Source organism: Heterocephalus glaber, unplaced genomic scaffold (genome assembly GCF_053883595.1).
Source record: "Heterocephalus glaber isolate CG9 unplaced genomic scaffold, H.glaber_assembly_v1.0 deba00001523, whole genome shotgun sequence".
NCBI classification, from domain to species: Eukaryota; Metazoa; Chordata; class Mammalia; order Rodentia; family Bathyergidae; genus Heterocephalus; species Heterocephalus glaber.
In genome coordinates, this window is record NW_028258327.1 from 33,308,715 (window position 1) to 33,335,565 (window position 26,851).

At 35.2% G+C, this 26,851-nt stretch overlaps 1 protein-coding gene across 2 annotated transcripts in view; it reads right to left on the bottom strand.

Moving 5' to 3' along the window:
• The window catches only part of Prkn (parkin RBR E3 ubiquitin protein ligase), a 1,513,344-nt gene that overhangs the window by 1,215,480 nt on the left and 271,013 nt on the right, over positions 1-26,851 (bottom strand). For both annotated transcript variants that reach the window (XM_087188172.1, XM_087188173.1), the window contains exon 2: positions 3,598-3,761. In XM_087188172.1, the coding sequence (XP_087044298.1) occupies positions 3,598-3,761 (164 nt within the window). The remainder of the gene's footprint in view (positions 1-3,597; positions 3,762-26,851) is intronic.

The following is a 26,851-nucleotide window of genomic DNA, read 5'->3' on the forward strand; positions in this document are numbered from 1 at the left end:
AGAAAGATACAGCTGCAATTCTTCTGTGAAAGTGGATAAATACTCTGTGGTATTTGTTTTTGTTTTTTTAACTGAACTTTAGTTTGAGGTAACAATAAATTCATACGAAATTGTTAGAAACAACAGAGTGATTCTTAGGACCCTTTTCAGCATTCCTCAGCAATGATATCTTACAAAATCAGAGAAATATCACAGTTGTGCTATCAGCATTGCTATAGTAAACATACAGAACATTAGGCTCCCGCCTGCTGCCCTTTTAGAGACACAAATTCTCTCTTGCTTTCACCCCTCTCCTTATATCCCAGCAACCACTAGCTTGCACTCTATTTCTATTATTTTGGAATACTGTGTAATATTCTGAAAATATAGTAAAATGGAAACACTCAGGATATGTTCTTTTGGGATTGGATTTCTTTTATTGCCTAACCTAAACTGCAGATATATCCATCTCTAATTCATAATTAAAAGGAGCTTTGCATTAAGGTGATCTCTTAGATTGCGAAGCAACTGGTGAGTGATGATGACAATCATGATTCTGTCAATGGAAGTAATTTTTAACTTTCATATACTATATATATAAGAGGTTTATAGAAATAAATTAATTTAGTCACCACAAAATTGCAAAAAGATAGGTTCTGTTATTATTTCTGTTTTACAAATGACCAACTCAACACAAAGAAAAGCCAAATTCTCTAAGCATGTAACATATACAGTTTAAAAATCATTTTACCTTATTTTTTTCTACTATAAGCTAGACGATTTGGCTACTTAAGAGCAAAATCATGATGTAAGCATTGTAGATTATGTATACCTTAGAAATGAAGATTATATAACATGAAAAATTACATATAATATAATCTTGAGTGAAAGTAGTCTGAATACAAAATGGTACATTCATACTGCCTATGACTATGTAGAAGTCAGTTCTGCACAAAGTCACATACTAGGAGCTATGGTACAGCACGGTATGGGACCCACTTCTCTTCTAAGCAATTCCCACACACATACCCACTGTGTATGTATGTGTTCTCTCTTCAGTGAGAGGCTGAGTTGAGCATATTAATTACATGCTTCTGTGATTCAAGCTCCTGGGCTCCCCACTGAAGCCCTGTCACTTAGCTTCTACCAGCCACTATTCTGAACTAAAATCCTAGAAGCCCTTAGGTCACCTAGTTCCAAATCCAAAGGCTCTGTTTTTACTCATTCTCCATCTTTTCACAGCCTAGATGGTTCTTTACCTTTTCCTTTTTTATCTGAAACATCATCACCTTCATTGGGATAGGAAATGTTCCATTTACCTTTTATTCTCAAAATTTAGAGACTTTCCAAATTACGCTCAAATGTCAGCTGAATGAATGGCACTCCCTAGCAGCTCTTTCCCTTGGTGCCTAAATAAAGACAGCACTCATGCTGCTTCATCCTCTCGTCCTTGGCAATTTCATCTATTTCAAAAATTGTCATATATATTTTCCTCTACATGGATGGTACTTAGATATCACATGTACTGCTTAATTTGCAGATCCTATTTCTCAAAGACCAGCTAAACATCTCCACACATATATCCTGACAGCATCAGTTCTCATCACTCACACAAAACCATAATCCTTCCCACAATCAACTTCCTACTTCCTTGTTCTCTCGCTGGCATCCCATTTTGCCCCAGTTCTCCATGAATGAAATCCAATGTTAAAGGTCAAGACTGTCAAATACAGTTTGATACTATTGCTTTCCCAATCTTCAGCATCTCCTCTAGGTTCCAGAAGAACAGGAACTCATCCTTACTCCCACCTGTGCTCATTCTTTCAACTATGGAATCTGAACTCAGTTCATTCATGTGGTCTTTCCCATTGACTTCTAATCAGATATAACTTGCTCACTTTAAAAACTTCATACTTATTTTTCAGTTGCAAAATGGTAATAACTATGTTTGATATCCAGAGCCCAAAATAAGACAAGGGCTGAGTTTTGCTCTTCTTTGAATCCCTTGAGAAGTTCAGAACATTGGAACTGTTTAAGGGGTGCCTACCAAAATAAAGACACTTAAATCAATAAATATTGTATATGTAGATGTTTGTAAAAATCAAAGGTCTATAGAATTAGTCTGAATTTGAAATTACTAATTGTTTCCAAAATCAGCACCTATGGTAGAGCTGAGCAGTTTTAGAACCTTAAAATTTTGGAATATACAATATTTGGATTCAAGAAGCTGTTTTAAATCATTTATTTGTGATGGAAACATTCTTGGATTTAGAAGTTGGCAGATACAGTGAAAAGCTTTTTAGTTGACTGAAATAAAAAAAATCAAAACACATTTTAGCACATGCACTTCCCTTATAAAAACAAATTGCCTAAAAGCAAAGCACAGCAGTTTGTGCACAATGAGTTTGTGCCTCACTAGCAGCAGCAGGAGATGCAGGGAGAATGACAGGAACAATTTGCATTTCTATAGCTCCTTTGTATACCCACCTTTCAATAGCATTTCACAAAGTGGTAAATATCATGGCTTCAAAGTAACAGTGACAGGAAGTCTATGCAAGGATAGGCTGGACTCAGGGTGGTTAGATACAGAGCCCTAGGAGAACAGTAGTGGTTCCCACACAGCTATACATAGGAGAGCAATTAATGGGTGCTGGCTAAGAGAAGGGGAACCTGTGTCCTTCACCATCTTCCAAGCCATCTATAGGGAAGGACTTTTCTTTCTTGCCTTTACAATCACTTCACTACACATATAATATACCTGCTGATTTTCTCAACAATCACTGGTCTCTACTTCTAGTTGATATAATACTGTTTATCAGTTCCCTAGCCAGTTCCTCACATCCCTACAAAAATCACTGCTTCAAAAGAAAAATACACAGAGAAGAAAAGTGGGCAGTGCACCAGTGAAGCAGCAGCCTCCTCAGAGTGCTCTGGAAGCGCTGGGCAGGAGAGAAGAGACCACTGCTCATTCTGTAACATGTTGGGGGCTCATTAAGACCAACTTTACTGAGCCTTGCAAAAACTACACACAAAGGTGCTCTGTTGTTCTGCTCCCAGTTTCCTTCTCCATCAGCTCAGCAGCTGTACAACTTTGATTCTGAACCTGGTCAGAAAAGTTCTCAGAGCCACTGGCAACAAAACCAGCCTGTACCTGCTCTACTTCTCATAGCAGCAGCAGCCTTGACTGTCCTCCAGGGGTCACAGTCTGGTTACAAATCCCTCACAGTGCAGGGGCTGAGCAGACTGATTGGGAACAATTTATTCAAATCCTTCTTCATTAAAATTCAAATGGAATAAGTAAGCTAGAAATTGAACAGACCCTGAAATTGTGCCTTGCTGCTCTTGTAGTCAAGTAAACATTTATTCACTAAGCACAGCTCGTGGGTTCTCTCTTTCTCCTCCTCACTTACAGTTGCTCCTCCACTCTTTCCTGCTTGCTGTTTCAATTCATAATTAAGAAGGTCAGAATTAATGAAGCAGTGTGGAGTAAAGTTCAAGGAATCCCCAGGCACTATTTATTCTATTAGATCTTGGGCACGAATGTCAGATTGGCAGCATAAGCCACATTAACAATGAGGCTTGCTACATCCCAGGAACAACCCACCCAGGGAGACTCACCTGCACTGTCAAGTCATTCCAAAGCTCCCTCCCTGCGAAAATCACACGCAGCTGGTCAGCTGGAACCCCCTGTTGCTTAGCAACCACTTCTTTGAGCTGGAAGATGCTGGCATCAGAATCTACCTCCACTGGGAAACCATGGCTGGAGTTGAACCGGACAAACACTGACCAAGAAATTGGAAAGGGAGAAAAAAAAAATCATTACTCAAAGCCCTTAAATGGCAATCACAATATGTCTGAACCAACTTACCCCTCATCTTCTTTTCAATGAATGGCATATATTTTCTTTCACTTATAACTGAAAACTTAATAGTAAAGCAATATTTGGAGAAAACCGAGTTTCCTTTTCATATATTAGTAAGTGACCCATGAACCAAAATTCCATTCTCCCTTTGACGTCCATCTTGGGAAATAGGACTCAAGCAGAACACTTGCTTGATTGGAATAGTGAGATTCCCATGAGTTTCTCAAAGAGATTCAGCTCTGACAGCCTGAACCAACTCTCAGTTCCTTCAGAGTGGCCCTGAATTAAAATAAAAGGCAATTTGCTAGAATCCAGGAAGGCAGCGAGAAAATTCAAGTGACTGTATGGATTAGAGGGAAGTCCATGGGGCCATGTCTAAAGCTCTGGGCTTTGGAGGTCCTGCCCAAAAGTGTCCACTGGTTCTATGGAGATAATTATTTGTATTTCGTTTTACAATTAATGACTTTATTTCTCTTACTGGAACCACATTTCCTATAGGCTGGAACCTACAGTCTTTTTTGTCTACTGTCATTTCACTTCAATTGTCATGCTACCTTTCATACATGCCCAATGTTATTATACCTTATATGTTTTTTGTATGCCCTTCAATGATGTGGTCTGGTCACTATTATTACCCTCATATAATGAAACTGTGAATAAAGGCCCAGAGAACTGTGATCACTTTCCTAAGGACATTAACTTCTTTGTAAAATCATAACTCATAATCAGTTTGATCTTAAAGCTCATCCCATTTCCAAAGCCTTTCAGAAGAAATGTCCATATTCCTTTTCTTTATGATAAGAATGATCAACAACAGCAACAAACAGGCTTTCTAACATAATTCAGATATTCTTTACACAGCTGAGCAGTAGAAAAATGGGGTTAAAAACAAACAAACATAAAAAAAAACCCAAGAAACAAACAAAACCAAAGCTCCAGGGAGGAGCTAAAACCAAAGAACAAGGAACAATAGAAATATGACACATGAAACGATAAAGGCACCACAATGAGAACAGGTGGCACAGAAGACAACATAAGAGCAAAAGCCCAGTATATTCTACCAACATAGAAAATATTTAGAAAAAGCAAAGACTGAAAGTGACCAAAGGAACCCAATAATGAAAATTAATGACAAAATACCCAGTGTAGTGAAAAGGCTACTTTTGATGTACTTTTAAGTAGATTTCATTCTACACCTTTGAAAGTAGAGAAGAAAAAATAAAAATGTATTGGGACCCTTGACACATTTTCACAGCATCCTCAGAGCAAAGGCAGTAAGACAACCAATTCATCAGGTAAGGCATAGGACAAGAAAGGGGCTACAGAGGATAAAGACATGGTCCATTCCAGTTCTAAACCAGATTTTCTATTACTATGAAGAGATTTTTCGAAAAGCAAATACCATAGCTGGGGATACAGGAGAAAGCAGCTGGAAACTATACAAATGCTATTACAACAATGGATGAAAATCTAGGAGATTCCACGTTGATGAGATTTGTCCTGGGGTATAAGTCATAGGAATTCTACTGCAAAGGTAAGAACTATAAAAACATTAAGGAAAATAAAACCAAAATCTATACCAGGAATTTTGCACAAATTCTCTAATGATCAATACCCTAAAGCTTTGTTATAAACAGAGAAATTGAAGTTTTAAAGTTACCTTCAATATGGGTAAATCATATAAATAAAACAGAAATGAATATTTTTGAACATTAAGTCTGAGAGATAATGTAAATGTATGATGGAAAGATTAACCAAATGGTTAGTAAGTATTTGGTGAACTAAAATATTTGGATGAATATGAAGAAATGTCTTAAGTGAGTGACCTGCTCAATAATCAAAGGTCATATGAAAAATGACTACTGTATTTTCAGTGGGGTCTCAATCTTTTTCTGACCAGTGTGAGAAATGTGTTGTGTCCAATCTGTATTAGCTCCTTAACTCCAGCCATGATTCCCCAAAGAGGAGAGAAGGCAAGCATCTAATGCTTTCCAAATGTCTTTAGAACAAGCAAAAGAGAAATTTGAATTCTGGTTATACCATTTGTTAATTTTATAATTTAGGACACATCATCTGCTTGCTTGTCTCTTATCTTCCATATCTACTAAATTCAAATAATGTATATACCTTTAAATGCCTGTTACATAAGATTTATTGAGATTATAGATACATTAGAAAATTTCAGAAACAGTCCTTAGTGCTGTGCCTATATTTTCGGTACAGGGCAAGTCTGTGCTCCAAAAACAGTTCCCAAATATTAAATCACCCAGGGGAGGTAGAGCTAAGCAACACTCATTGTTTGTATTGTAACTAAAGCAGATTAGATGAAATCACAAACTCCACATCTCCGATCCCACTATAACTTTTCTCTTCTTGTCATATTTGATCTTTCAGAAATATTAAATACAATAGGCTCCTGTTCTTATAGTATTTCTTCCCTTGACACCCCCCACCCCCAGTTTTCTCCTAGAATGCAGGATACACGTGTAGCATCATCTTCTGGATTCTCCTTTGTTGAACCTGCAGATGTTAGAGAAACAAAAATATTCTTGCAATGTGTAGAAAGATAGGACAGATAAATCAAGAAACAGAAATTATAAAAAAGAATCATGGATACTTGAGAACTAAATTTATGGATTTTAGAGCATCAGATTGTTCTCTCTCACTCGCTCTCTTGCTCTCTCTCTGTTTCCCTCTCCCTCTCTCCCGATTTCATTTAACTGCGTGGCAGAATGCTATGCCATTAGCTCCCATAACTTTATTGCCAGACTTGACATCTCCATGGTACTCCAGATACCTGTATCAACTAGCAATTGAGATATTCCACCTGGATATCCAAGAGATCCATTACCAAAGTCACTGCCAAAACCACTCATGGTTTCTCTGTTCTCAGAGGGAAATTCTTACTACTTACTCTGAATCAAAGTCTTTCATGGTCAGCCTCTGGCAATTATCTCCAAGGTCATTTTATTTATTTATTTATTTATTTATTTATTTAAGTACTGGGGATCGAACTTGGGCCCTTGCACTTGCAAGGCAGGTGGCAGAACCACTGAGCTAAATTCCTGGGCCTCCAAGGTCATTTTATTTTATTTATTTATTTATTTATTTATTTTTTGGTACCGGGGATCGAACTCTGGTCCTTGCACTTGCACAGCAGGTGATGAAATCACTGAACTAAATCCCCGGCCCTCTAAGGTCATTTTAGACCATTGTTCCAAGCAACCACCATCCTCTGGCAACATGCTCTTGCCACCTTTCACACACATCAAGTTTATTCCCACCATGGGACCTTTGCCTTAGATGACCAAATCACATAGGATAGATTTACCATTCAATAAGAAAAATATGTTTGAATCTCAATTTCTTGTATTCATTCTTTAAAGCATTTGGAGAAGGATTGTAATATATTAGGCATTCACCATGGAACTCTTCTAGTGAAACTTGTAACATACTTCAATTAAAATCCAGCTTAAGAAACAGAACAAAAGAATATGTATGTATAGTTATTTTTATGTACATGTGTATGTGTTTATATATCATGTTAAAAATACTATGTGTGAGATGTATGCATATTATATATATGGACATGTATATTATATCTATATTATATATATCTATGACATCCAAGTCTAAGAAATAATTAGAAATTATATACATATATATTTAGGTTTTACGCACATATTTACACACAGTATTTAACCTAGACAAATTAATTCTCAAATTATATATATTCTACTATACATTTTAAATTTGAGCTTTAGTGAGTTTTTTTCTTAAGCTAGAAAAAAGTACAATACAGAGAGAACATTCACAATTCAGGATTTAAAGTCAGTAGGGAATGAGAGTATGGTAGGATTAGTACAAATCCATATATATTACCTATATTTTTTAAAAAGCCAAATAGTCATTTTGAGAAATATTTTCATTGGGTTGCTTATAATGACCCAGGCTGTCACTAGCTATTATCATTGTTTAAAACAATTACCTGTGTCATATACCTTTAGTGATATGTTGTCTGATATCATAGGTTTTACATAATCCTTCACTCCTATATTATATGTCCTTTTGGATAAAAAAAATCTATCCTTCCCACATGCATTACTACAGTATATACAACATAGAGGCCAGGAATTTTCTTTCTGTAATGACTGAGTAACATGCTACCAAATCAACTGCCCTGAAGAAAAGTACTATCCAATCTGACTTTATACAAAAAGTAGATGCTTGGAAAGGCATAGAAGTGTGAACAAGAAGGACTATTCTGTCAAGGAACACAAACCAGGAGGGCAAAGTCACATAAAGAAATTTCCCACATTCCAGTTTGTAACTTGAAGCTGGGACTCACAGCCAGGTGGGTGGCACAACCATAGTCTTCCTGAGTTAAGGAAGAAAAATGCTGAGTCTGGGGAAACTTGTCTCTGAGGAGACAAGAAGAAATGACAGAAGGAAAATAGTAAGAAAGAGGGTCCCTAGATTCTTTTCACCCACATCTGTGGCTGACCCACATCTGTGGCTGACCCACAAATGATGAAGGTACACAGCAGACTCACAACAGCTCAGCTTGAAGAAAGAGGGGCTCACAAAAGTAGAACACAGCTCCCTGCCTTTTAAATGTGGGCTTCACAGAGTTTGGACAATGTGATTTCCTTTTGAAGGGTACAGTATGCATGGAGGAATGAGGGTGACTCTCACTGAGGAATGTGACAAACACTGTCTCAGCCAGGGGATGAGTTTAGCATGAACAATGCAAGCATTCACTGATACTGTGTACCCTTGATACAAGGTGTCAAGAATGGCACATTATCTCTGTGGTCTTCATCTCAAAATCATGTAACCTGAGAAAAACATGAGATAAAACCCAAGTGAAGGACACTCTGAAAAACACCTGGCCATTACTCTTCAAAACTTCCAAGATCATCAGAAATAACAAAAGTCTAATAAACATCAGTGACTAGAGGAACCTAAGGAGACAAAAGACTAAATGTAATGCAGTATTCTGGGTGAAATCTGGAAAGAGAAAAAAGACAGCAAAAACTAAGAAAATCCTAATAAAGTTTAGACTTTAGTGAATAAAATATATCAATGTTTGTCCATTAATAATAACAAATGTACTATAACAATGTAAGACATTAAAAAAGTAGAAACTGGGGGGAGGGTACGCAAGAACTCCCTGTGGTAACAACATTTTTTGTGTAAAGTTAAAATTATCCTATAATAATAGCTTGTTGAAAAAACAGATGATCTAGATCTAGAGCTGCTTCTCAAAGAACAGACTTTTTCCATTCAAGTCTAACCAAAATATGCCTCCTAAAACAAAAGAAACAACTGTCATAAGAGAAACATGACAGATTCCAGAGTCTCCAAAATTCACATTCACAAGGTCTTTGATATAATTTCAAAAATTACCAAACATTTCAAAGAATCAGAATAATAGAACATATTTTCAGAAGAAAAGAAAACTATCACAAACCCTGAGATGGTTCTAATTTGGGGATGAGAAGACAAAATTTTAAAACAGCTAGCTTGTATTAAGTAAAACAAAAATATTCTTGTGACTAGTAGAAAGATAGGATAGATAAATAAATAGAAAAAATTGAGTTTTCTTTAATGATTTCTTCCATTTTTGTCATTAATCATTTAATAGAAAACACATTATGGGAGATAGATAGTAGGGAATAGGAAAAATACTAATGAGAATCTATATAGCAAGAGGTATGCGTTGTGGCTAAAACCATGGACTCTGGAACCACTTGCCTGGGTTCAAAGCCTAGTTCTGCCTTCTTACCAACACAGTAACAATGTCACACAGTTTTTGTCCCTCATGTATTCCCCGTGAAGCAGAAGATGATAATGGTATATACTTCATAAGGTTGTTAAGAATAAAAGAAATTAACATGGGGAAAGTCAGTCTTTAAAAGACTACCTAGCACACTGTAAATCTCAACAATTATTGGCTCTTAAGATTCAACATGTGGTTATCAAGCCAATTGCACAATATGAATGTTTGGATAACTAAAAAATGTATCTTTTTTTCTTTCCATAGCAAAGATTTTCCTGCTAGAGTTCTATTTTTCTATGCCTTAAAGTACACAGTAATTGATCTAAAATGACTTTATTTTACAGATAATGATATTTTCTGTTTAGATAGAGCTCTCAATTTTCGAAGTGCTTTTGCAGATATTATCTTAGCTAATCTTCACAACAGCACTGAAAGATAATTGGGACAGCATTTACTATTCTTTCCTTTAAAATGAAGAAACAGATGCACAAAGAGGAAAAATGGCTTGCCCAAGATTTACAGAGAAAGGAGCAGGAACAAGAATCTCAGGGTTATCCTTTACATCAATCACATTCACCATAAACTGCCACCCCCATTTGCCAAGGGAAAGTCATTTTTTCACTTCCCGTTTCTCACATACCCTTCTGTAAAACCGACATGCCTGAAACATGTCCATGGTTAATATGTTAAGATAGTTTTTTTAAATTTGTTTTATTTTTGGTTTTTGGTTTGGGGGTGCTGAAGATCAAACTCAGGGCCTTGAAAATGCTGGGCAAGTATGCTATCCCTGAGCTGCTTCCTCAGCACTAAGATTTTTTTTTGGTACTGGGGATTGAACTCGGGACCTTCTGCTTGCAAGGCAGGAGGCAGCACCACTGACCTAAATCCCTGACCCTAAAATATTTTTTTGTAGAACAAATAGTCTGCAATTTTTCAAAAAAAAAAGAAATGCCAATAATCTTTCTTCAATGTCTTTCAGGTATGTTGCACAAAGTGGGAAAAAAGATAATTTGAGGGCGAGGAATTTAGCTCAGTGGTTCTACTGCCTGCCTTGCAAGTGCAAGGTCCCGAGTTCGATCCCCAGTACCAAAAAAACAAAAACAAAACAAAAAAAAGATAATTTGAATCATTGTTAGTTATTATTGAATTATTATTGATTGATGAGAAGTCTCTTTATCAAGGGCCCTTAACCTACAGATGATTTTCATTTCTTCCACAGTAGGGCCAATGTTGACATTATGAAAATTGTATTTTCAGTTATTTCAGGCCTGTGTTATCACTACTTTGGTCATGTTGGTTTGTTATGATTTAAAAATATAGTGTAGAGGGACATGAGAAATAGAGATGTTTACTTAACAATGAAGTATGGTCAAATAATATAGTGAATACTTAAATTGAAAAACATATAACAGTAAAAGACACATTGCTATGAATCCTCCTCAAAACCAGAAGTTGCAGATCTAGTGAATAAGACAGATTGATAGTCTTTTTTTCTTTTCTTTTTTTTTTTTTCTTTTTCTTTGGTACCGGGGATCGAACTCGGGTCCTTGCACTTGTGCAGCAGGCGGTGAAACCACTGAGCTAAATCCCCGGCCCAAGTGAATAAGATAGATGAGGACACACCATAATGTTTTTGCAAGCCTGCCATTCATTCAATGACACATAATGCAGCATTCATCATATTTTTTTATCATACCTTGTAAAGACATAAAAGAGTACGTCTAATGCTGCTTTAGAAAGTGGCAAGCATGATGAGGTAAGTATATTTGAAGTGAGGGGTAGTATTTTCAGGTGGATTAATGACAATGTGCCTTTTACTATATAATTTAAAATATTTTAAAAACATTGTTTTGATCACACCTCATATCTCAGTTCTTCTACAGCTTGGAATTGTATAAGAAGCAATTTCTCCTCAGAATGAGTCTCAAAAGCTCAGACTAAAATAACAGTCTACAAGATCCACTTTTTTTTCTCCATGGGAAGTTAATAGTGAGTGGCTGGCAAATTTGATAAAGACTGGCCTTACTAGTCATTTCCAAAGGCAAACATTTTGTATAAATTGAATGAGATACATCTGCAGGTCCAAGTCTTTGCTTAAAAATATGTAAAATTAGATAAAAGCATTTAATGACAAATAATTTATTGGCAAAGATATACTAAAATGAACATTTCAATTTTCCCAATTTTTTCTAAATTAATCAAATTGAACAAAATGTCTCTCAATAATACAGTATCAGACAAAATTAATCAGTTTAAAAAACTTTGCAAAGTCTACTTCATACCCTTCCCGGAAACTGAACAAGTGAATGATTTATATAATTTTTTTCCATGAAGATGATTTCAAATTCTTTGTTTTTAACAAAATTAAATACAGACTCAGGTTATAAAGTGATTGCTAAATTACTGAATTACTTGTTAATAAAGATATGCTAAATAATTTTTATCACAATATAAGTTTGAAGGCATTAAAAGAATAAGGTGATCAAGTTATAATAAAATCCTTTCTTTTCTCATATACTTGCTTATTAGAACAAAGGCTTACAACTATAAAAATAAAAAGGTCAGAATGATATGTTGAACTTATTTCATTCTAGTAGTAATACTCATCAACAGATACTTGTTACCTATTTAAAAGATAAGCTCAATTCATCTAAGAGATGGATTTTTAATATTTGTAATTACATTTGTGAAAACTTCAACAGATTATTAATCTAACTATACAACTTTTATATTGTTCAATAATTTTTTATTAAAAGATGCAGTGTAGGTCCGAGGATTTAGCTCAGTGGTTCCACTGTCTGCCTCACAAGTGCAAGGTCCCGCTATCAAAAAAAAAGATGCAGTATATCACAGTCCAGTACAAATAACCAAGACTTATGATACCATATCCCTTACATTTCTATTTTTTGTTTTTACTCCAGAGATGTATTTCAAGATGACACATAAAGTTTATTCAAAACAAAAACTTACTTTATCTTGTTATTTTCAATACTTATTTTCTGTAAAGTCATCACAAACTGAATTAGTGAAATTGGAGGCCTTCCTCCTAGGAGGAAATACAGGGTTAGGTTCCTTCCAGACACTATTAACATTCTCCTTCACCAGTCAATACATACCCTTGCTTTATGCGTTTTTCTGTTTAAGATGGTTTATTTAATATATACTGTTGTTTCATTAACATTGAGCTCATAGCCAAGAACACTAAAATTCATATTTGAACTAAGCCTCTTTAACACTGTATTTTCTCCATAAGGCCTGTTACCACTTTCTTGGGCTTGAGAAAACTAGATAGAAGTTCTGCACTGTGCTTGAGAGCCATTTCAAACAATGAAATTACCCACAAAAGCTATGACACTAAATTGATCTCAGTAAGTGTGGAGGGTGAAGGGTTGAAACAAACCCTGAAAGACTCCTAAGCCCCTTGAGATTCTTGAGTCCGATAAGAACATAATGAGCCAGGATATGAAACTGGTACAAAAACAAGGATGCTGACTTGTAAAGAAAACGAATATAGAGAGGATTTGAATGTTTGCTGGACAAGAAAGTAACATTCCCGGACTTGTAAAGATATATTTGACCTTTTCTCTGTAAAAATAATTAGTCACGAGATCATGAGGGGAGGGAGGCTGTGGGTAATGAAGGAGGATATATAAAAGGCTCAATAAAGTAGGAAGGAGAAGGCTCTTCCTCTCCTCTCCCTTTCCTTTCTCTCAAATTGGTGTTGTCTTTCTTAATCCTCACCCCTCTCCTCAGGTACTGTTCGTCTAGTGACGGCTGGCTCCGTCAAGTAAGGACATTTGATTGCAGCATGAGAGCAGAAACACAAAAACACAGTGTCACCTTGTTCAGCCTCAGCTGGTTGTTGAAATAGTTGTTCTATCTCAGCTCAGTTGCTTATTCAGCAACTCAAGCTTTTCATTGCCATGTCTGTGAATTGTTTCAGGAGTCCAAGCACTTGGACTATTGGTTTTAGTGTTACTAATAAATTTTACTGTGTCAGTGAATTCACAAACATGGAATCCATGAAAGATGAGAGCTGACTGTGTGACTCTGGGATACATTTCAGTGGAGTAGAAACAAAAGTTCAACATCAAAAACAATATACAATTTCTGACTATAAAATGGTCATTTATGTGTACTATTAAAATATCGATGATGAAAATATCCTAAAAATAAGTTCAATTATTTGACTATTTAAACCTAATGTTTATAATATGGCAATATTACAACCATTTCAGATTATAATTAAATTTTATATGGACTTAAAATGTGAAAAGTGTATGATCTCCCAAGATAAGTATTTTTATGGTGTATATGATCAAATAGTTTGAAGATTACTGACTCTCATATGAATTGAGGCTAAAATCACAAGGCTGGAAAATACAAAGAAATAAAACCTACAACAAACTCTAAATGAAAAGCTGAAACCAAATAGTCATTCAGTGATGTAGAAACAAACTCTGGAGATCACACTACAATGAAGCTACAAAGTTTGTTTCTTAAAGATGAAATATTTTTCACAGATAATTTATTTTTTGCTATTTTTATATTGCCAATTTTTGAACAAGTTTGCATTTGTCACTTGCTTTGATCAGGAAAGGTTTGTAAGGAAAGTAAAAGATTCCTCTGAAAGGAGCATCTTAAGGAAAAGCTAAGTACTATGAAAATATATTCTACTGTTAAATATTCCCAATATATGTCTGTCCCAGACAAGGGATAGCTTCCTAACTCTGTGAGTAAAATTAACTAGCCCATGCTTTTGTTAAAAATAGCATCTTATAAATTTTATCTCTAATTTTTCTCCTTGCTACACATAAATTTTCCATGCAACACGAAGGTAATATTATTTCACTAATTTTAGGATAAAGAAAATAAATGTAATTAAACTATTTTTATTGAATAAAATAAAAGAATAGGAAGAAATAAATGTCACTGTTAAGCAATATAAATTGTTGATTCATGTATTAAAAATATTTAAGATATATTCAAAAGATGAATCACATTATTATTGCATTAATACAAACAATACACTTGAAAGTGTGTCTGGTACACAGTAAGCAGGCATTATATGATAGTAGTAACAGTATAAGAAATCAACATCTTCATGGCTTCTATTGACTTAACAATCATATTCATAGTTAACAAAATAATAGGTTAAATAGTAAACAGAAGTTTTACAATACAGATTTTTTCTTAAATTTTACAAAATTCTAATTTAAAATATATTTTCTAACTTCTCAACAAACATTTCCACAAGCAGCATGAGTCACTCAACATATGACATGATAGAGGTCAAATTCAAATAGAGAGGCTCTCAAGTCAGTGTATCTGAGTTTGAACCTTTCCTCAGCTTTCTTAATGTGTAACACAGTTTTTCTGTGCTTTAAAATTCCCAAAAATAAAAATTATATTTTTATCTAAGTTATAGGATTATCACAGGATTAAATGACTAGTGACATGTAAAATTAGTTTAATACAAAGTATATAGTAAGCCCTCAGTAAATGCTACCAATTATTAAACAATATAAACTAACCACATTTTCCAAAATAAACTGGAAAAGGGCTTTGTGGTCATTACAAAATGTTCTTACCTTCTTAAACTCCATTTGGAAGCATTAGTTAAAATCTTTTCTTAAAATTTCTATAGATATGGAAAAATTGGAATACCATACACTACTGTAAGAATGTTAAATGATATGGCCACTTTAGAAAATATTCTGGTATTTCTTCAAATAATTAAACATAGTTACCATATATCTCTGCAAATTTTATTACTCGATATATATTCAAGAGAAATGAAAATTATGTCCATATAAAAACTTGACTATTCTTAAAAGTGGAAAGTTAGAAACCACTTACATGTCTACCAGTTCGCAAATAGGTACTTTCATACATGTGGTATAGTCATACAATGGAATATTACTTGTCAGTAAAAAGGGATGAAGCACTGATTCATACTACAGCCTGGATGCATGTTAAAAATACTATGCTCAAGGGGTAGGGAAAATGGGAGGGGAAGGAGAAAGGAAAGAAGGGTAAGGAAAAATTACGAGAAAAGGAAAAAATGGAAACAAAGTCTTTGTAAATAGGGAAAGGTGGAGGGGGTGAAGGGAGGACAGGGAATGGGAAAAAAAGTAAGAACCAAGATATATCACATACAGGTACAAGTACCCAATGATAAATGTAAATGTATTGTATACCTAAAATGTACCAATAAAAGAATTTAAGAAAAAGAATACTGTGCTCAGTGAAAAAAAAATCTATCACAGAAGACTACCTGTTGTATGATACCACTCATAATAACCAAAATAAAAAAACTTACACAGAAACTGTATCAATTGGTTGTTAGGATGCCAGTGGAAGGCATTTCAGGAGAAATTGGAATTGTTGTTGAAAGTAGACAGTTTATTTCTAAAGTGATGAAAATCTTCTAAATTGATTGTAGTGATAGTTGAAAAATTGTTACTATACTAAAAATCATTAAATTTTATGCTTCAAATGGATAAAGTTTATAGTAAGTGAATTATATCTCAATAAGCTATACTGTACCTCCCCATCTTACCATCCTACTAAACCAAGCAAATCTCTGCATATTCATTACTTACTAAAGTACTTGGCAAAAACAATTGCTTAGTACTTTTGAAATAAGCAAGTAAATAAATGTAAATTCACTTCATTTTCAGTGTCTTCTTTCTTATTTTCAACCATTATAGAAACATGCAATTATGAGGGGAAACTTACAAAATTATAAACATTTTTAGCAATTAGATGTTGGTTCCTAGACTGTGGCAAAGTTTTGTTTTAAATATCTTCCAATTGCTGTATTTTGAAGTATTTTAAGGACCTACATAGTTACCAACTATATATTTTAAAAGGAGATATATTTCAATATGTAATACAAAATTTTAATTTTCTCAAATTACTCACACTGTTCTAATTTCCATATGTTCTAAAGTAGCATGAATAAGATTTAAACAAAACTGCTGATGACATTAAAATTTATTTCATTCATACTTTCAATAAATATTTACTGCATAAATAACAATGTTCTAGCCTTAGTGCTAGATACTAATGTCACAAAAATGAATAACATAGCCTGGGGATAGAGATGTTAAAACAGAACTTTAAAACAGCACAAGACTATGACGTATGCCATATTAGAGTTTTTACACTATGAAACATACCAAATGATTTGAGAACAGAGAAGAGGGAATGGCTCAAAGCTGGAGAAGTTCAAAATATTTCGTGATAAGGGAAAATTATGGCTGATGCAATGATGACATATAAATATATGCCGAAGAAGTCTAGGTAGATCTGTACATTTTTAATGCTGCTCATTAAAGTCTTAGCTAATGGATTTTCATTAGCCACATATTTATCAGTTTTACAGGATGATTAACTTAAAAGAATAAGGAGATAGCAGGCAGGTCTTGCATAACCCTGAGAACTTGGGAAGTATTCCTTAAAACAGGCTAAGTTTCCTATCCCACAAAAGGACAAAATAAATAACTCATCTTTCAATGTTAAGACAATATGTTTAACCAAAAATATCCTGGCTCTCATAAACTTCAATAGAAAAAAATGCCAAATCTCTTCATGTTTATAGTCTGAATTGATTGATATTCCAAAAGTTGTTTTGTGATTATGACTGCATACCTGAGGCCAACATTTGGTTTACAAATGTGAACTGTTGATTAATTTCATCATCAGATGTGCGATTGTACGTATATGGTTTCTCACAAAGGCAGCTCTAGCTCAACTATGTAAATTGATGGATTTAGAAATATCAGGCTTATTTCAACTTTACTTTTATGAAAAATTTGTGTGTACATGTGTGTTTGTACAGTCTCCTCCAATATAAGATTGCATTCCCAGGGGTTATGGACTAATGTATATCTTGCCTTCTCATCAAAAATAATTCTACAGGTCCATTTGTAATAACAACTACATGCTTTGACAGATGCCTCAGTACATTCCAAATTTTAACACAAAATAAAAAATATTGCAAGTCCACAAGATAATTTTAAGGAATGTTCATTCTTCAAAGTTCAAGATTAGGAATCAAATGAAAACTTCAGTTAGTCCAGTATGTTTAAAGCTTGTCTTTGAACATATCGGTACTGGCTATAATAGAAAATCTCTGTATGAGTTTATATTATCCCACTTAAATCCCCTGATTTCAGTTTCCTCCATTATTAAAAAGGGTGATGTTCCTAACCTATTTCAAATGATTGCATATCAGGAAAATATAACAAAAATTTTAGTAAAGATTATCCAATATAAAAGGCTTTCCATTGAATCACTATACTATTAACCTTGTATAATAAAAAGCAAAATCCAAATCTTTTGTTAGGAAGCTGTTCTCTTTTGGTCTATTGTCTCACTACTTCTGGACTGGACTATCCTTGTCAGGGGACGGTATGCTACTGGGAATTGAACCGAGGGCTTTTGTACTGAGCTAGGACCCAGCCCTTTTCTCTTTTTTTTCTTTTTTTCTTTTTTTTTTGGTACTGGGGATCAAACTCAGAACCTTGCACTTGGAAGGCAGGCAAGGTGCCACTCAGCTAAATCCCCGGCCCCCAGCCCTTTTCTTCTATCTTTTTTAAAATTTTAAGAGAGGGTCTCACTAAGTCATTATATTCTCCAGGCTGGGCTCAAACTTGAGATCTTTCTCCCTTAGCCTCTCATCAACTGTCCTTTTGAAGATGGTTGTACATAAAACATCCTTGAAAGAAAGAAATAATGCCTTTGTTTGAAGAAAAGGACTGGCATCCTTACTGTCAGTTATAAAAGATTCAGGTTCCTTAACATCTGGTTTCCCCTCTTAAAACCACAATGCATGTGCAGGTATTGCTGGCAGTCTTCACAGTGCCCTATAGGGAGTGGGGTCTGAGGGATGCTAATAATATGTCTATTGTTACTGTTGTCAGGAGTAAACCATCCCTTTCCCTTCCCTGACCCTGACCCAGGGTTGTTTTGTTGTTGTTGTTGTTGTTGCTGTTATTGTTTTTAACCAGTATCCATGAAACTGTTATGGGTTTGCAAGGAGGGTAAAATTTCAAATGGAAAAAAAAATTTGCCTGATATTTGTGAGACAGAGGATTAATATCTAGAATATGTAAAGAACTAAAAAAAAAAAAAAACCCTCAAATTAAAAGACTCAATCAAAACATGGTCGACCGAATTGAATAAATTTCTCAGAAGTACATACGGCCAATAAAAACATAAAAGAATATTTAACATTCTGGTAAGTAGAAAAATGCAAATTATAACAACACTGAGATTTTATCTTACTGCAGAAAGAATGGTTATCACCAAGAAACTAAATAATAATGAACGCTGGCAAGACTGTGGTAAAGTAGAAAACCACCTATATTGTTGGTGAAAATGTAAACTAGTACAGTATAACCACTATGGAAATCACTATAGAGATTTCTCAAAAACCTAAAAATAGAAATTGCATTCAGTCCAGCTATTCGCCTTGCACAAGTCTTCCTGAAAGAGGTAAAGACACCAGTTTATAGTGATATATGCATACTCATGTTTCCAGCAGCATAATGCATAATAGCTAAATCTGGGTAGCAGGCTAAATCAACAGATGAAGAAAATGATATTTATACACAATGGAGTATTACATTGCCATAAAGAAGGATAAATTGTAGTCCTTCTTGCAATTATAAATTGTAAGGATAAATTGTAATTGTAATAGGAAAATGGATGCTCTGTGAGATCATAGTGTCAAGTGAAATAAATCAGACACATAAGCTTAAATATGTCAGACTATTCACAGTTCCTGATACTGTCCATGTTTTTCTTGACTTTGACATTACACTTTCATCCTTTGGGGCATACGATTTTTCATTTTTTAGCACTTTAAAAAGTACATTTTAAAAATAAAATAAAAATTAACTCTGAGCTGTAATTAAAGATGTCATTATTTTAATCAAAGAATGCCTTATATGTTGTCCTTTTTGAGATAAGATCATGAGTTAATGAAAACTTTGAAATGCTCATCTTTATCAACAAATACTTTCAATAAAAGAAATTCCAACAATCTTGAAGCCTACTATGCCAATTTAGAAAAAAGAAAGTATTGTTTTTCTTTTAATTTGAAAATGTGCTGATGATTATTAAAAGATGATTATTTATTAGTTTTCATAATTAGGTCTTTACTCTAAATTCAGTTTATTTCCATAAATAAGTCAGGAATCTAGCATTATGTAAACAGACATATTGAATAACTAAATACATGTATTTTGCAAACATATCTCTAATGTGATAAAGAATTTCATTCATTCTTTCCAAGTTTTTAATCATTTATCATAATTTTTTCTTCCTTGAAGAAAATTTGAATTTTGATTTTAAAATTCTAGATAGAACCCCAAGTGACACAGCACTTAGACATGAAACAGAGCAAACTTTCACAGTCACATTTTTCATTAGAAATTTGTTCACAAGTACATGTTTTTAAAGCTCTCATTTTCTCTTATTAATAAATGCTAGCATCTATGCTACTCCAAAAAACACACTAAGAAAATCCAGGGGCCAGTTTTCAAGCTTGGTGATCTCATGGCTGCTGAATTGTTAACAGCCTGCAGTGGCCTTCACCTTAATTGTAATTCTCAATCTTCTATATACCACATCCACATTCAGTAACATCTCATCCTCATTGAGAACATGGTCAACTAATAACTCACAAACTTCTCCAAAGACTCCAGTATCTTACCATCAGGTTCATTGCAGATCAATTGATCTTTCCAGATATCACTTCCATAAATACAGCAATGAAAAGCCAGTAGTGATCAAATTATGTATGTCAAGCTTTCATATAACTACGAGGTTAGCTTATCTTTCAACTAGTCTTTGTTTAACCCAATGCAATAAATCAACTGATTTTTGAAACTATTTATAAAATTACCATTTATTTTCCTAAGTTTTAGATACTTAGCATTACCACCATAATTCTTACTATCATTTTAGAAGTTTACTTGGTATTTATTTGAATATAAGCCCCAATAGGAAGAGACTTTGTATTTGCAAGGACAAACAAAACAAAACAAACAAACAAAACCGTACTGTAGGAACTGTTCTATATATAGCAAGAAACATACATTCAATCTCACCAGAAAAGAAATGAGTAAACTGGAATCTAAAAGACGATATATGAGATCCCACTTTTAAGTCCAAAATGTCAAATGCATGGGAACAAAATAGAGTACAATAACTCATAGCAGTTGCTTGGAATTTTATTTTACATTACTCCTTGCAAAAAAATGTATTGTAACAGAGCTATCATAGAAATTATTATTATCATAGTCTTAAGGTACATTTACAAGGAAATATTCAGTCCTGGCCTGGTTAGGCCACACTTCGACTATTACGTTTGGAAGGTTATGTCACATTGTAAGAAAATAGTCAGCGGAAACAGGCAAAATGAAAATGATGATCCTTGCTGCTATGATAAATGGAATTTTGAAGTGCTCTATTCTTAAAGAATTTGGAAGAGACTCTGGTATAAAAAAAATGTGGGTGAATTGTGTGGAGGGAAGGAGGTATTAACTGCTCTCAAATATTCAAAAAGCAGGTATGTGGAAGAAATGTTAGATTCATTATATATGATTCCAGATCACAGAACTAGAAAACTGTGAGAGATTCTTATTCACTACAAATGAGGCCCAAATATTAACACAGCCCCTAGAAAGAGAGTGTCATTGCCCAGGGAGACGAATGTTTTTTACCAGTGGCAAGTCTCACAAGGCCAGTGGGATGTCCTCCTGGCAAAGGCATCCTACAAGGGATTTGAAAACTGAATCAATGACAGGAGTAGTTAATTCCTAGACTCTGAGATCTTGGAAACTTATAATATAATTGAAAAGGAATATTGAAATTAGGAAGGATATAATTTCCACTATTACTAGGCACTGTTTCAGATGTCATGGACACAGTGGAAAACTTAACTAGGCAAAAATTCCTAAAGCTTGTATTCTAAACATTTTGGAAAAAATAGAGATATAAAAAACAGCAAACATTAAATATCCTTCATGTCTGAGAGACAACTGAGGACTAGTTTGAGGGAAAGCTATACTTGAAGCATTTATACCTTCTTTAAGTTGGAAGTTATTATGTGTAGAACCATTTGTTTTAGCCACAATAATTGCATCAGTACCATTTTCTTTTCCCCTGCCACATTTTGTCCCTCTCTCTATAATCTACTGCTTCACTCATCACCACTGTAAAACAATTTATAATTGTTTACACTCTAATGTTATGATATTTTACCATTCATTAAATATTAGACATTAATTAAATATATTAGGAATGAGTTCCTACATGTTAAAGTTTTCTACTTTTAAAACTATAAAATAGGAGACACCGAATCAGCCCGCTGCAGACAGGAAGGTCTGTGCACGCCCTACCAAGGTCCTGAGTCACGCGGAAGACACCAAATCACACCACTGCAGACAGGCAGCCACCTGATTCCACATTACCAAGGAGCAGAGGACACCAGACCACCAGACCAAGGTACTGAGTCCCACTGTTCCCGGCCCAGAGGTAGGGGCTTCTGAGCCGTCGTTCCACTGCTCCTGGTCCAGAGGAAGGGGCTTCCCGGTCACCATCCCCCCAGCTGCTCCCAGGCCAGAGGAAAGGGCTTTTGGGCCACCTTCTGCCCCTCTGCTCCTGGCCCAGTGGAAGGGGTATCTCGGCCACCATCCCTCCAGCTGCTCCCAGCCCACAGGAAAGGGCTTTGGGTCACCATCCCTACCACTGCTCCCGGTCCCTGTCCCACTTCAACCAACTCAGAGGAGGTAATCCGTGCAGGCACTAACAGCCCCCTGCCCCAATCGAAATGAGAAAACATAAATAAGTCTCAAAACCAGACTTCCAGATCACCTACAGCAACCCCAAAGAAAAATGAGATGGAACACTCTGATACTCAACCACCTGGACCCACTGAACTGGCAACAAAAGGGGATCTGGAAAAAATGAAATCAGAAATAATTTCTCAGATAACAGGAGAAATTGTGCCCTTAGTGCAAGACATGATAAATCTAGAGAGGAGCTGAGGAACATGAGGGAATCCCAACATAAGAAACAAATGGAATCCATAAAACAGATGCAAATAGATTTCCAGGACATGAAAAATTCCATTGAAAGTCTACACAGCAGAATGAGCCAGTGTGAGGATAGAATTTCAGATATAGAAGATAAGATTGCAATTAGTGACGAGGAAAAGAAAAATTGCTTCAAAATTATAAGGGAACATGAGAAATCAATCCAGCAGCTGCTACACGATGCAAAGAAGAACAACATAAGACTGATTGGGCTCAATGAACAGAAGAGAGTGCAGATGACATAAAAAATCCCTTCACAGAAATAATGGCAGAAAACTTCCCAAGCAGGGGAAAAGAGCTTGACATACAGATAAGTGAGGCATATAGGACTCCAAATAGCCTTGATCAAAAAAAATCTACACATAGACATATAATTGTTAATATTCCAGAAACACAACAGAAGAACAAAGTTCTACAAGCAGTCAGAGAAAAGAAACAAATCACATACAAAGGAAAGCCCAGCAGAATCACAGCAGACTTCTCAACAAAAACCATCAAGGCAAGAAGAGCTTGGAGTGACATATTCCAAGCCCTAAAAGAAAATAGCCTCCAACCCAGATTGATGTACCCTGCAAAACTATCTTTCAAAATGGATGGAGAAATAAGATACTTTCAGGACAAAGGGCACCTTAGGAACTTCGTAAAAACGAAACCAGCACTCCAAAGAATTTTACACAGTAGCCTAGGAACAGGCATTGAGGATCACAACCCCAAGAAGCAAACCACAATGAACCCATCTGGCATGACAAGAAATTAAATGTAAAGGGGGAGAACCCAACAAAAAGAAAAAGTCATGGCAAGGACAAGTCAATACCTTTCAGTTATAACCATCAATGTTAATGGTCTCAATTCACCAATCAAAAGAAACAGACTGGCAGAATGGGTCAAGAAGCAAAATCCAACAATATGCTGCATACAAGAAACACACTTACTTCAAAAGGAAATTCATAGACTGAAAGTTAAAGAGTGGAAAACAATACTGCATGTGACAGGAACCCGAAAAAAAGCAGGAGTAGCTATCCTCTATGCAAATCAAGTAGCTTTCAAACCAACACTAATTAAGAGAGATGAAGAAGGACACTACATCCTTGTAAAGGGAAGAATCCAAGAGGAAGAGATGACAATCATAAATATATCTGCACCAAACACTAGTGCTCCAAACTATATAAAACAAATACTAATGGACATGAAAAGTCATATATGCACTAATACAATTGAGTGGGGGACCTCAACACCCCACTGTCACAAATACATAGATCAACTAGACTAAAAATAAGTAATGAAATACTAGAACTCAATCGAACTCTTGAACAAATGAACTTAACAGATGTTTACAGAGTCCTCCACCCCACAAAATCAGAATCCACATTCTTCTCAGCTGCACATGGGTCATTCTCAAAAATAGACCACATACTCACACATAGAACATGTTGAAGTAAGTGCAAAGGAATTGAAGTTATCCCTTGTATATTTTCAGACCATAGTGTGATGAAATTGGAGATCCATAGCAAAAGAAACTCAAAAAATTTCATAAACACGTGGAAATTGAACAACACTCTTATGAATAACCAATGGGTCACAGAGGAAATTAAAGAAGAAATCAGACAGTTCCTTCAATTAAATGACAACAACAGTACAACATATCGGAATCTATGGGACACAATGAAAGCAGTCTTACGAGAGAAATTCATAGCAGTGAATATGTATATTAGGAAAACAGAACGAGCCCAATTAAACAACCTGATGCTGCACCTCAAGCTTCTAGGAAAAGAAGAGCAAGACAACCCCAAAGCTCATACAAGGGAAGAAATTATAAAGATCAGAGGAGAAATCAATGCAATGGAGACTAAGAGAATGATACAAAAAATCAATGAAGCCAAGAGTTGTTTCTTTGAAAGAATCAACAAAATTGATAAACCTTTAGTCAACCTTGTCAGAAAAAGGAAAGAAAAGGCCCAAATCCATGCAATTAGGAATGAAACGGGTGAAACTACAACAGACCCAGCAGAAATCCAGATGATCATCAATACCTACTTCCAGAACCTATATGCCAATAAGATGGACAACACAGAAGAAATGGACAGATTCCTAGATACATATGAATTACCAAAGTTGAATGAAGAAGACCTAAAAATTCTGAACAATCCAATATCAACCAATGAAATTGAAAATGTAATTAATAACTTATCACCTAAGAAAAGCCCGGGCCCTGATGGCTTCACTGCTGAATTCTACAAGACGTTTAAAGAGGAACTGTTGCCACTACTGTTTAAACTCTTCAATGAAATTGAAAGGGAAACAATACTCCCAAATTCATTCCTGGAAGGAAGCATCACCTTGATCCCCAAAGCAGAGAAAGACCCAACTGAAAAAGAGAACTATAGGCCAATCTCACTAATGAACATAGATGCAAAAATCCTTAGTAAGATCTTGGAAAACAGAATGCAGAAGATCATCAAGAAGATCATACACCCTGATCAAGTGGGATTCATCCCAGGGATGCAGGGATGGTTCAATATACGAAAATCAATTAATGTAATACACTATATCAATAGAGCCAAGGACAAAAACCATATGATTATCTCCATAGACACAGAAAAAGCATTTGACAAAATCCAACATGCATTTATGATAAAAACCCTCCAAAAAATTGGAATAGATGGTCTCTACCTCAAACTGATAGAAGCCATCTATGAAAAACCAACATCCAATATCATACTAAATGGTCAAAAACTGAAATCCTTCACACTCAAATCAGGAACAAGACAAGGATGTCCACTATCACCACTCTTGTTCAATATAGTTCTGGAAACATTAGCCACAGCAATTAGACAAGAGAAAGAAATAAAAGGAATAAAGATAGGTAATGACGAAGTCAAATTGTCATTATTTGCAGATGACATGATACTCTATATAGAACACCCCAAGAACTCCACCAAAATTCTTCTAGACTTAATAACCAAATTCAGTCAAGTAGCTGGTTACAAGGTCAACACACAAAAATCAATAGCTTTCCTCTACACCAATGACAGACTCACTGAGAGAGAAATAGGGCAAATAGTTCCTTTCACAATAGCATCCAAAAAACTGAAATACCTAGGAATCATCCTAATGAAAGAAATCAAAGACCTCTTCTCTGAAAACTATGGCACTCTGAAAAGAGAGATTGAAGATGATATCATAAAATGGACAGACATCCCCTGCTCCTGGGTAGGAAGGATTAATATAGTGAAACTGGCCATACTTCCAAAACTGCTATATAGATTTAATGCAATTCCAATTGAGATCCCAGCAGCATACTTCATAGACCTCGAGAAAAAAATCCAAAAATTCACTTGGAATAAGAAGAGACCCAGAATAGCAAAAGCAATTCTAGGTAACAGAGACATGGCAGGGGGTATCACAATCCCCAACCTGCAACTCTACTACAAAGCTACTTGTGATAAAAACAGCATGGTACTGGCAAAGAAACAGACCTGAGAATCAGTGGAACAGATTAGAAGATGCAGAAACAACTCCCGACACACTCAGCCACCTCATCTTCGACAAAGGAGCCAAACACCCTCACTGGAGGAAAGATAGCCTCTTTAATAAATGGTGCTGGAAAAATTGGGCTTCAACTTGCAAAGATTAAAACTAGACCTGTATCTCTCACCATGCACTAAACTAAAATCAAAATAGATTAAAGACCTAAATATTAAAATAGAAACTCTGGACCAGTTGGAACAGAGGTTAGGTAGAACCCTTGAAGACATCGGTGTAGGAAAAGATTTTATGAACAAAACCTCAGTTGCCCGTGAACTTGCACAAACAATCAACAAATGAGATCTCTTCTTATTAAAAAACTTCTGCACAGCAAGAGAAACCACCAGCAGTATAAAGAGACAATCCACAATGTGGGAAAATATCTTCACCTGCTCTTCCTCAGACAAAGGTCTACTATCTCGAATCTATAAAGAACTTAAAAAGATCAGACCTCCCAAATTGAAAGACCCAATCCAAAAACGGGCATCTGAAATGAACAGACATTTCTCAGACAAAGAACTAGAAATAGCAAATAAATATATGAAAAAATGTTCAACGTCACTGGTCATTCAAGAGATGCAAATGAAAACA